Source organism: Nansenia antarctica, assembly GCF_963989245.1.
Source record: "Nansenia antarctica genome assembly, chromosome: 12".
In the NCBI taxonomy this organism is placed as follows: domain Eukaryota; kingdom Metazoa; phylum Chordata; class Actinopteri; order Argentiniformes; family Microstomatidae; genus Nansenia; species Nansenia antarctica.
The window spans coordinates 33,004,043-33,016,542 of record NC_137682.1 but is presented as its reverse complement, the minus strand read 5'-3'; the positions used below and the strand labels follow the sequence as shown (position 1 = coordinate 33,016,542).

General features: G+C 39.5%; 1 protein-coding gene across 1 annotated transcript in view; it reads left to right on the top strand.

Moving 5' to 3' along the window:
- Nucleotides 1-8,670, top strand: part of LOC308169070 (uncharacterized protein) — a gene marked incomplete at both ends in the record, with an annotated part of 9,211 nt that extends 541 nt beyond the window's left edge. The window contains 6 exons of the mRNA XM_080543703.1: nt 374-436; nt 611-715; nt 818-901; nt 1,070-1,132; nt 1,304-1,426; nt 8,393-8,670. Of these exons, the coding sequence (XP_080399829.1) occupies nt 374-436; nt 611-715; nt 818-901; nt 1,070-1,132; nt 1,304-1,426; nt 8,393-8,670 (716 nt within the window). The remainder of the gene's footprint in view (nt 1-373; nt 437-610; nt 716-817; nt 902-1,069; nt 1,133-1,303; nt 1,427-8,392) is intronic.
- Nucleotides 8,671-12,500: the final 3,830 nt, after the last annotated feature.

Below are 12,500 nucleotides of genomic sequence, written 5' to 3'. Positions count from 1 at the left end.
TGTGTGTGTGATATGTGTGTGTGTGTGTGTGTGTGTGTGTGTGTGTGATATGTGTGTGTGTGTGTGATATGTGTGTGTGTGATATGTGTGTGTGTGTGTGTGTGATATGTGTGTGTGTGATATGTTTAGCACTCCGCCACTTAGTAGTGCTTACACACACGTCTGCACATGTCACAACAACAACACATCACACACCCCTCTGTCTGTGTGCGTGTGCGTGTCTGTGTGTGTGCGTGTCTGTCTGTGTGCGTGTGCGTGTCTGTGTGTGTGTGTGTGTGTCTGTGTGTGTGTGTCTGTGTTTGTGTGTGTGTGTGTATACATGAATCACTCCCATGCTTAGTGTATGATTGCAATTATGTTTCCTTTAATTCAGCTCAAGCAGCAGAGCTGTCAGCCATGGGGGCCAGAGTGACGGAACTGCAGAGACAGAATGCAGGTATGTTCTTACAGTATTGCAGTGTGTGTGCAATGTAGGTGTGTGTGTGTGTGTGTGTGTGTGTGTGTGCCTGTGTGTGTGATTCATGAATCATGAATATTATTGTAATAACAGCAACTGAATGGGAAAGTGCCCAAACTTTTGACTGGTACTGTATGTTTCCTTTCATTCCAGACCAAGTAGCAGCGCTGTCAGCCATGGGGGCCAGAGTGACAGCCAGCGAGGGTCAGGTGACTGAACTGAGAGACGACATGAAGGAGATGAAGACAGAGAATGCAGGCATGTATAACGTAGAGAGGAATATGTTTGTAAAAGATTGTTTTAACATGAACCTTCAGTGAAAAGCTACGGTACAGTCAGTACTGCTGTTTGTAACTCCAGCCCAAGCAGCACAGCTGTCAGTCCTGGGGACCAGAGTGGAGGCCAGCCAGGGTCAGGTGGAGGAGCTGAAGACAGAGAATACAAGTAATATACAGATATTAGCCATATTAACCAGATGATAACCTACATGTATGGTTTTAGAGGATTTTACAACGTGGTTCATTAATTGTATTGTTTTAAAGACAGTTTGTGTCTCCCTCACATACACATTTCTGTGTGGAATTCATGAACAGTGATATTCTTCTTTTGCAGCGTTGACAGCCAGAGTGACGGCCAGCGAGGGTCAGGTGGAGGAGCTGAAGAGAGTGAATGCAGGTGAGACAAACACTGACTTTATTAAAATCATGTGATGTTTCCCTTGGCAATGAGGTTAATGTAAAGTAGTATATCTTTTTAAACAATATCATCACAATGAACAGTTTGGCCCTGTAAGATGGTACGCTGCTTTAAAGGAGATATGCATGTGTTATTCCCATGTGTTCACAGAGAGACCGAAGGTGGCGTTCTCTGCTGGGTTAGGTGCTTCGATGGGACCTGTCTCTGTTACGACCACTGTGGTCTACAAAAACATCATCACCAACATCGGCCAGGCCTACAGCCCAACCACAGGTACTGCTGACACACACCAATACACACATATGGATGAGGGAATTAATTAATTAATTAATTAAAAACTAGTGAATCCTAAAATCATATACAAAGGTTACCCTGTTGGAAACATTACGACAACATTACGACAACAATTATGGCAGATGGAGACAATAAAGTCCCACATTATCGGGTGTCCAGCCCCTGGTCAGAGGACGTGTGTAAACAGGGTTTTGCCAGGGTTCTAATCCTGATCTTCGGTGGTTTTACACTATTTACAAGCTCTCTTTCATGCCATTGTACCAATAGTAATCCATTTAATGGACATGTCACCTGTATGTAAGGCATCTTGACTTCATATCAGTCTACCCCCACTTCTCCTCACATCAGAGGGTTTTTTCCTGTGGCGATTTTAAGGAGACACTTGAAGGATATGCATCTTTATTGAAATCTGATCGTCTGTGGGCTAGGTTTTCTATTAAATTCAACTTGTTTTCTATCTAAAAATACATATAGATACATGTTTGGCTTGTATTCTGCGGATTTTGATTATAAAATGTCTCCTCCTCAAGCACCGGTTGTAACTCCTAGCGGAGCCCCGTCTACTCTCGCCCGCTAGACGCTGTGTGTGTGAATGGTCTGGCTAACTTGTAACGTCAGCAGGCTCACTATGAATTGCGTGATAAATTTTCCTATTTGCTATTAAAATTGGTCTTACAATTCTGAAAAGAATGATATATAGGTTTGTGTAATAAAAATGAATAGTTTAAAAGATAAAGTTGAATTTTCAAATTTTGCGTTCCATTTCTGCATAGCAGTGACCACTTGTTAGGTCTGTTGAGATTAATTCCAGTAACTGGCATCTGTATGTAAATAGGTAAACCTTGATAACTGTTGAACCATACATGATAGAACCATGGGGTTAGAACAATACATGATAGAACCATACATGATAGAACCATGGGGTTAGAACCACACATGATAGAACCATGGGGTTAGAACCATACATGATAGAACCATGGGGGTAGAACCATACATGATAGAACCATGGGGTTAGAACCATTGTTTTTCTCATACAATTCTCTATGTGATGAGCTAAACACTATGTGTGAACACCCTATACGTTATGTGTGAACACCCTATACGTTATATGTGTGAACACCCTATACGTTATATGTGTGAGATATTGGGAGAGCGGGTACAGAAGACAGCTTCTTGTCTCAATGTTTAAATGCATTAATACTATTTTATAGTCAATACAAAATATGTCTCAATGTTAAAATGCATTAATACTGTTTTATACTCAATACAAAATAAAATAATATATTTTGATGTCTTTAAAAGAACAAACTGATTAAATCACTTAAGGCCAAACTGATTGCATCACTTATTAAGCCACTATCACTATAACAATAGATCAATAGATCAATAGATCTACATCAAGTAGAATACTGATGACTAGTGACCAGTCATGCATGAGGGCTGACGAGTTGGCGATGTTTACTTTCCTGCTGACTAGGTGTTGTGTTGTTACTTTGGCCAGATCATCATCAAAAAATCGAACAAGGACATTGAGGATTTTGTCCATGTTAAGATTAGTAGCTTCGTCGATATTCATTGAAAACGTTGCTTTTTTTAAGCTTTTCACACAGCCGTTTTTTCAATTCCGGGACAAAGGCCATGTGTGTTTAAATAGCTGGCGTGCTGATTGGAAACGGACAGCTTTGTCAGTGCATTTTTGTCTTCTGATAGCTTCTTGCACAAATCGACCAGTGGCTGAGCCATTGTGAAAGACAGATCACGTACGCAAAGATGATTTTAAACTCTCCATGGTGTCAAACGATGAGGTGTTTAAAAAGCTGGGCGCTCTACACTCAGAAAAGGCCACGGGCCATGACAATATTCCAGCCAGATTTCTAAAAGACTCAGCTGCCTCCATTACCCCAATCATCACCCACATAATAAACCTCTCCATCAAACAGGGACACGTCCCCCTTGACTTTAAAATAGCAAGGGTAACCCCACTGTATAAAAAAGGAAGCAAATTAGACCCAGGCAACTACCGACCTGTTTCTATTCTTAATTCCATCTCGAAACTTATGGAAAAAATAGTTTATGAACAGGTTGATAGGTACCTTACCGAAAAAAATCTGATGTATGAATTTCAATCAGGATTCAGAACATCCCATTCCACTGACACATGCCTTCTCTATTTGAACGACCACATCAACCATGAGGTGGACTCGGGCAAGTACTGCGGCATGGTCATGCTGGACCTCCAGAAGGCCTTCGACACAGTAGATCACCACATACTGTTAGATAAACTGAAAGCAATTGGGTTCGATAGAACATCGGTGGGCTGGATGCAATCCTACTTAGAGGGGAGGGAACAGGTGGTTAGTGTGAACGGAACACTGTCCCCCCCCCTCCCAGTGACCTGCGGCGTTCCACAAGGAAGCATATTGGGACCTTTACTGTTCCTAATATATGTGAATGACATGTCATCAGCATGTGATTGCAATTTGTTCCTGTTCGCGGATGACTCGGCTCTGCTGGTCTCTGACAGGGACATATTGCAGGTGGAAAAAGCGCTAAGCACTGAACTGAGTAGAATCTGCATCTGGCTAGCTGACAATAAACTATCAATACACCTAGGTAAAACTGAAACCATCCTATACGGATCCCCATCTAAACTCAGAAAGGCTGAACATTTTAAAATAAAAGTGGGTAACATTAATATCACAAGAAAAGAGGATATTACATACCTGGGCTCCATCTTAGAGGCAAATCTTTCCGGAGATAAAATGGCAGCAAAAGTAATCAAAAAAGTGAACCATAGAACTAGATTCTTGTACAGGATATCCTCACTTGTCAGTAAAAACACACTGAGGACCCTATCAGGAGCTCTCATTCAATGTCACTTCGACTATGCCGTAACATCATGGTACTATAGAACCACAAAGGCCCATAAAACAAGACTCCAGACAGCCCAAAATAAACTGGTTAGGCTTCTGCTAGGCCTCAACCCTAGGACACATCTAACCGCTGCTCATTTTTTGAGCCTTGATTGGCTACGAGTAGTTGACAGAGTGCAGCAGCTTGCACTGGGCCTGGTCTTCAAGATACGCTACACCACAAAGACACCCAAGTACCTGTCAACATACTTCCAAAAAGTGAACAACGTCCACACATACAACACCAGAGGAAGCTCCACGAACCACGTTCAACCGCGTTGCACCACAAACAAGGGGTTAAACTCGTTTGCAAACTATGCAGTAAAAATGTGGAACGCCCTTCCTATAATCTTAAAGGAGTGCAAAACACTGCCCACCTTCAAAACCACTCTCAAAAAACATTTACAGGAGGCTGCAATCCGTAACTGGACCCTCTAAATCAAAAATCAGATTAAAAGACCCGAACTACCCACTGTACATACTTTATGTTTTGTCCCCCGCCCCCACCTGTGGTGTATGTCCCCACCTGTCCTACCCGCTGTACATACCTGATGTTTTGTTGTATTGTATATCTAGTATTGTTCTTCCCATGATGGATGTATTTTTTATCCTGTAGATAGTAATAGTTATTTGTCTGTATTATCGTGTAGATAGTACTAGTTGTTTTTTTTTTCCCCCTGTCTGTCTTACATGTAACGATGAATTGAAAATCAAGGACCCCAATTGAAATAAGCCAGTGGCTTTCTTGGGTTTTTATCCTTTTAGTTGACCTTGTATGTAATATGTACTTTCATGTACCTACTTCTGCAAATCTTCTAATAAAGTTTTCAATCAATCAATCAATCATGTTCAGCCACAAACGCACACACTCGGAACTTTTGCTCGCAAACACGGTCGGTCATTGAAGATGAAGTGCTACCTGTAGCCGTCGCTCCCGGCAAGGTTGTTGTATGAGCAAGGTTTAAGAAACTGGGCTTCCATTTTAATAGACTCTTACTAAAGTTAGCGAGATAGCGGGCTGCTAAAAGCGAACGTCTCTACAAGCTAACATTACACTCATTCAAACTTCTTAAGGCCCGCCCCACTACTCTGCCTCCGATTGGCTAGAAGTCGTTGGTTGGCTTGAGCAATGTGATACCATTGGTAGGCGGAACTGTCTCTTTGCTGAAGATGACTCTTTAAATTACGATGTAAAGAATGTGATTTTATTTTATTTTATTGCTCCGTGCCGGAGAACTTTAAGCCCTGTCTCTATAAGACCAGTGGGGGGGTCGCGTCCTAACGATTCCCAACTAAGTTGGGCGCTCCGCCACGCCCCCAGCGGGCTCGCCACGCCCCCAGCGGGCTCGACGCACGCGCAGCGGGCTCGACTCGCAGCGGGCTCGACTGCGAAACGGCATACATTTTGCCGGACTGCATACATTTTCGCGCACTGCGTGGCTATTTTAAACATTACCGTTTCAATCAAACACGTAATATGTCACTGTCAGATATTTATTCACCAGAACTAGTAAAACAGAGGTAGAGGACAACAGAGGGGCCAGAAAAGTGAGCTGTAAAAAAATATTCCCTGACCTCTCTTAACGAGACGCGCGATAAGTTACATTAAATTACAATATCAGAGCATAACATCACAGGAGAGACATGGCAAATGTGCGTCCATGAGTGTGAGTCCATCCCACCAGCTAAGCAGTTTTTGAGTCGATTAAAGTTTCATTTATTTCAGTTGTTCTGCCTATGTATCCTTGAGGATATGTATCCTTGAGGATAAAACATGTGAGATCAGGTTTTGTATAGATTTGTAAAAATGAACATTAGAACCTGAAATGAACTGATTGAAAATAACCGATTGATATGAACTGATTGAAAAGGGCCTATTGATATGAACAGATTGAAGTGAACAGATTGACAATAGCAGACCTATTAAATACAATGGCAGTCAAAACTGTCCTTTTGAGCCGTCTTTGGGTCTTCAATATATACAAAGGGGGTAGAGGAGCACCAAAATATTATGAATGAAAAAACCTTTATTGTCGCCAATGGGGACATTTTGTTGTCAAACAGCTTAGTAGGGCAGACAGAAAACATTCAATAAATAATGTGTGAAGGCGTTTCATCAGTGGGGAGCATATCGCGATGAGAGGAGCTCCAGCAGAGGAAGTGGTCATCCTGGCACACACTTCTCCACACTTGGTGTTGTACTCCACCACCTGTCGTTCCAGAGCTTCCAGCATAGAAGGGCCTTGCTGTGCACCATACTCTCCCCTGCACACCTTTTGGAAGAGTCTGAACAAAAAAATGTTAGCCAATAAAGTTATAATATGCATGCTGTATACCGTTTCAAACTATACATCCCACTCCACTGCTCATATGTGTTCAAATGTGTGACACATACACAACCATCATCAACATAGTATTATACAGTCTCAACCCCAATCATGTGAGGGGTCTTTTGACAATACATACATAATAACTACAATATGATCTTAAAAAAAAGTGACAAGGACAAACTGGAGGTCTGGGCAGATCTCTCTGTTCGCTGAGGCATGGACATATCTCACGCCATACTGCATTTGCAGGTCGTGCTTCAACACACAAAGTGCTGATGTGGGAGAGTGGCCGATTTCAAAAAGCCTCGTCAGGCTCTCAATTGATGCCTTCCCCACATCTCTGTGCCCAAGGGCCTCGGCCACAAACAGGTTGTGGTTGTGGGTGTTCTTTACCCTGACTTCCAATGGGAAGTCAGGCATGTGTCTGTCCTTGCAGCAGTTGACAGAATCATATCAACATTATGTTAAGTTTGAGCCAGTGAATGAGGGAATCAGTGGATTGGTGAGGTAACAAGGAGGATGTGGATGAGTTGAAATACTTGGCGTCAACAATCCAAAGTAATGGAGAGCGTAAAATAGAGGTGTAGAAGATAGTGCAAGCTGGGTGGAGTGGGTGGAGAAGTGTCTTAAGAATGATTTGTGACAGAATGCTACCAGAATTCTACCACCAATAGTGAAAAGGAAAGTTTACACGTGGTGGCATTGTCTGACAAATAACTAAACAAGAGGCAGAGCTTGGTTTTGGACATGGCAGATAGGAGACAAGCTGGTAGGGGTAAGGATGCTGGAGATAGAGCTGAAGGAAAAGGCGGAGGCCTAAAAGAAGGTATATGGTGTGGTGAGGGTGGACCTGCAGATGGTTGGAGTGAGAGAAGCTGATACAGGACAGTTTAAAATGGAAAAAAATACTCTGCTAACGAGGATGTTAAGTTTAAGCCAAGGATGAATATAACAACATGATTATCAGCGTACAGTAGACCTGCATACATCTCTCAACTCACCGGCTAATCCGCCGCCTTAGAGGCTGGCACTGTTTCAGGGTGAGAGACATTGTGACTGGACAGCATGTGTTTTTAGATGAAGGTCTCGAATTGGCCGTCATAGACCTCACATCAACATGGTGCTGACACTTGTAGTCCACCTAAACAAAACATTATATTCACTATATAAACGTAAAGTGGAAGGAGTTGAGAACCTATGTGAATGCCATCCGCCTGATACGTGACTGTTTGGAGCAGGCACAAGACATTTTAACTGTTACCCTGAAAAGAACGCGCTTTGCCAGACATGGAATGGTTCTTTGGACCCTCCATGTTACCCCGGAGTGTTTTGCTGCCTTCACCCACTCCCTTGCCTCGGCAGTCTTGCATCGACATCTTGCAGCGAGGCATCGACATCTTGCAGCGAGGAAAGAGATGCGCAGCCTTCAATTGAGGATATTCCTCCACGTTTTCCCTGACATCTGAGCACACACTGACCTGAGTGCGCGCAGCCTGGGGGGCGGAGCCCGCTGGGCGTGGCGGAGCCAATCGTTAGGACGCAGCCCGCTGGGGGCGTGGCGGAGCGCCCAACTTAGTTGGGAATCGTTAGGACGCGGGGGGGTCAGCTACAGGGACTGTGTTCACCATTACTAACAGTCATGTTGCTCTGGTGTCTAGGAGACACAGACAGTGTTGATCTCTCTCTGCTTTCCTCTGATACAGGAAAGTTCACAGCCCCAGTGAGAGGAGTCTACTACTTCAGATTCACCATCTTTGTAAACGACGCCTCATATGTTTCTGTGTCGTTGAATAAGAATGACCAGCAGATGGCGTTAGTACATCAGAACACTAATGCAGTGTCTCAGTTTGTATCCAGTGGTCTGACTCTCCAGCTGGAGGAGGGAGACTTGGTCGACATGCGTCTGTGGTCAAGCTACAGCCTCTATGATAATAGTAATAATTACAACACCTTCAGTGGCTTCCTGCTCTTCCCTGTGTGAACAGATCAGCTGTCCTGATGAATTCAGATGAAAAGTGTTAAGAGTTTCCAAGAGCTTCTAATGTTCCTCTGACAACTTCTCATTAAACACCATGAAAGGACAAACACCACTGACTTCCTGTGATGTATTGACATGTGACTTCCTGTGATGTATTGACATGTGACTTCCTGTGATGTATTGACATGTGACTTCCTGTGATGTCGCTACGTTAGAATTATAAGGTTCTATCTCCATTTTTGGTCTTTTTTTTTTTTTTTTTTACATAATCTGATCCATTAGGTGTTTATTAATGCCTGTGTGGTGTTATTTAAAAAATAAATAAAAAGTGTTAGTAATTAATAAAATACAAAGGTTCCATCTCACAAAACATAAACCGAGTTGGAGTTATAAGGTTCTGTCTCCAGTAGATTCAATATCCAATCAAAACCCTGAATGAACACGGACGGACCAATCAAAACCCACCTCTTACTTATGTAGCCTGACAGCAAGGGATTTGTGAAGCCTGGCGATGTTCAACATGTTCAACATCTGTTCAACTTGACTTCTATATATATACATCTGTTCAACTTGACTTATATATACATCTGTTCAACTTGACTTAAATATATAAACATCTGTTCAACTTGACTTATATATATAAACATCTGTTCAACTTGACTTCTATATATATACATCTGTTCAACTTGACTTCTATATATATACATCTGTTCAACTTGACTTAAATATATAAACATCTGTTCAACTTGACTTATATATATAAACATCTGTTCAACTTGACTTCTATATATATATACATCTGTTCAACTTGACTTCTATATATATATATATATATATATACATCTGTTCAACTTGACTTAAATATATAAACATCTGTTCAACTTGACTTATATATATATACATCTGTTCAACTTGACTTCTATATATATATATACATCTGTTCAACTTGACTTCTATATATATACATCTGTTCAACTTGACTTCTATATATATATATATATATACATCTGTTCAACTTGACTTCTATATATATATATATATATATATATACATCTGTTCAACTTGACTTAAATATATAAACATCTGTTCAACTTGACTTCTATATATATATACATCTGTTCAACTTGACTTCTATATATATATACATCTGTTCAACTTGACTTAAATATATAAACATCTGTTCAACTTGACTTCTATATATACATCTGTTCAACTTGACTTCTATATACATCTGTTCAACTTGACTTATATATATATACATCTGTTCAACTTGACTTATATATATAAACATCTGTTCAACTTGACTTATATATATATATATATACATCTGTTCAACTTGACTTATATATATATATACATCTGTTCAACTTGACTTATTTATATACATCTGTTCCATCTCACAAAACATAAACCGAGTTGGAGTTATAAGGTTCTGTCTCCAGTAGATTCAATATCCAATCGAAAACCCTGAATGAACACTGACGGACCAATCAAAACCCACCTCTTAGCTATGTAGCCTGACAGCAAGGGATTTGTGAAGCCTGGCGATGTTCAACATGTTCAACATCTGTTCAACTTGACTTCTATATATATATACATCTGTTCAACTTGACTTATATATACATCTGTTCAACTTGACTTAAATATATAAACATCTGTTCAACTTGACTTCTATATATATATATACATCTGTTCAACTTGACTTCTATATATATATATACATCTGTTCAACTTGACTTCTATATATATACATCTGTTCAACTTGACTTCTATATATATACATCTGTTCAACTTGACTTCTATATACATCTGTTCAACTTGACTTATATATATATACATCTGTTCAACTTGACTTCTATATATATACATCTGTTCAACTTGACTTATATATATAAACATCTGTTCAACTTGACTTCTATATACATCTGTTCAACTTGACTTATATATATATACATCTGTTCAACTTGACTTCTATATATATACATCTGTTCAACTTGACTTATATATATAAACATCTGTTCAACTTGACTTATATATATACATCTGTTCAACTTGACTTATATATATATATATATATATATATATACATCTGTTCAACTTGACTTATTTATATACATCTGTTCAACTTGACTTATATATATATACATCTGTTCAACTTGACTTATATATATACATCTGTTCAACTTGACTTCTATATATATACATCTGTTCAACTTAACTTATATATATATACATCTGTTCAACTTGACTTATATATATATACATCTGTTCAACTTGACTTCTATATATATACATCTGTTCAACTTAACTTATATATATATACATCTGTTCAACTTGACTTATATATATATATATACATCTGTTCAACTTGACTTCTATATATATACATCTGTTCAACTTGACTTCTATATATATACATCTGTTCAACTTAACTTATATATATATACATCTGTTCAACTTGACTTATATATATATACATCTGTTCAACTTGACTTCTATATATATACATCTGTTCAACTTAACTTATATATATATACATCTGTTCAACTTGACTTATATATATATATATACATCTGTTCAACTTGACTTATATATATAAACATCTGTTCAACTTGACTTCTATATATATACATCTGTTCAACTTGACTTATATATATACATCTGTTCAACTTGACTTATATATATATATATACATCTGTTCAACTTGACTTCTGGACCATTGGGACTGACTATAGCTCATATACCATTAACGGGGGGAGAGGCGACATGAAATATGTCAGAATGCAGCACTATCATGCACAGATCAGCCTTAGAACACATGTCATGTTATATATATAACATTAGACAGATCAGCCTTAGAACATGTCATGTTAGATATATATAACATTAGACAGATCAGCCTTAGAACATGTCATGTTATATATATATAACATTAGACAGATCAGCCTTAGAACATGTCAGGTTAGATATATATAACATTAGACAGATCAGCCTTAGAACATGTCAGGTTAGATATATATAACATTAGACAGATCAGCCTTAGAACATGTCAGGTTAGATATATATAACATTAGACAGATCAGCCTTAGAACATGTCATGTTAGATATATATAACGTTAGAACATGTCATGTTAGATAACGTTAGAACATGTCATGTTAGATATATATAACGTCAGACAGGGAGCACAGATGTTTATGGCGTTCCTAAATGAACGATATGAGGCTGGGAGGGAAACATCCCAGAATACACTAGAAACTGCTACCGGTTACCATGGTGACAACAGTGTCCGAGCTGGTTGCTTGTGTTGGGTTTTCCATAGTCTGTGTATGTGTAGGATAGTTGGATGAGTTTCATTACACACATTGCATGTTTAATGTTTTATTACACACATTGCATGTTTAATGTTTTATTACACACATTGCATGTTTAAAGTTTTATTACACACATTGCATGTTTAATGTTTTATTACACACATTGCATGTTTAATGCACTTCTGGCAACTTCCACTCATGTGTGTCCACTCTCCTCACACATTCCTTTGGTTTTCAAGAATTCCACTTTTTCGGTATTTGGAATATTTGACATATTTCCAACGAATGGTTTCAGGCAGTAGTGCCTGTGTTCCCCCCTGGTGTGTTCTCATGTTCTCACTTGATAGAGTACAGTGTATGATGAGCCTGCATGCTTTTGTTGTCTATGCAGTGCGGACAGGACAGATGTGCAAGCAAACACTGCCATCTGGTGGTGGTGTGTTGTCATTGCAGCAAGTCACCACTGACATCACCTGCCTGTTATCACCTTACTCACCCCTGCCAGCTGGACAGAACCACAT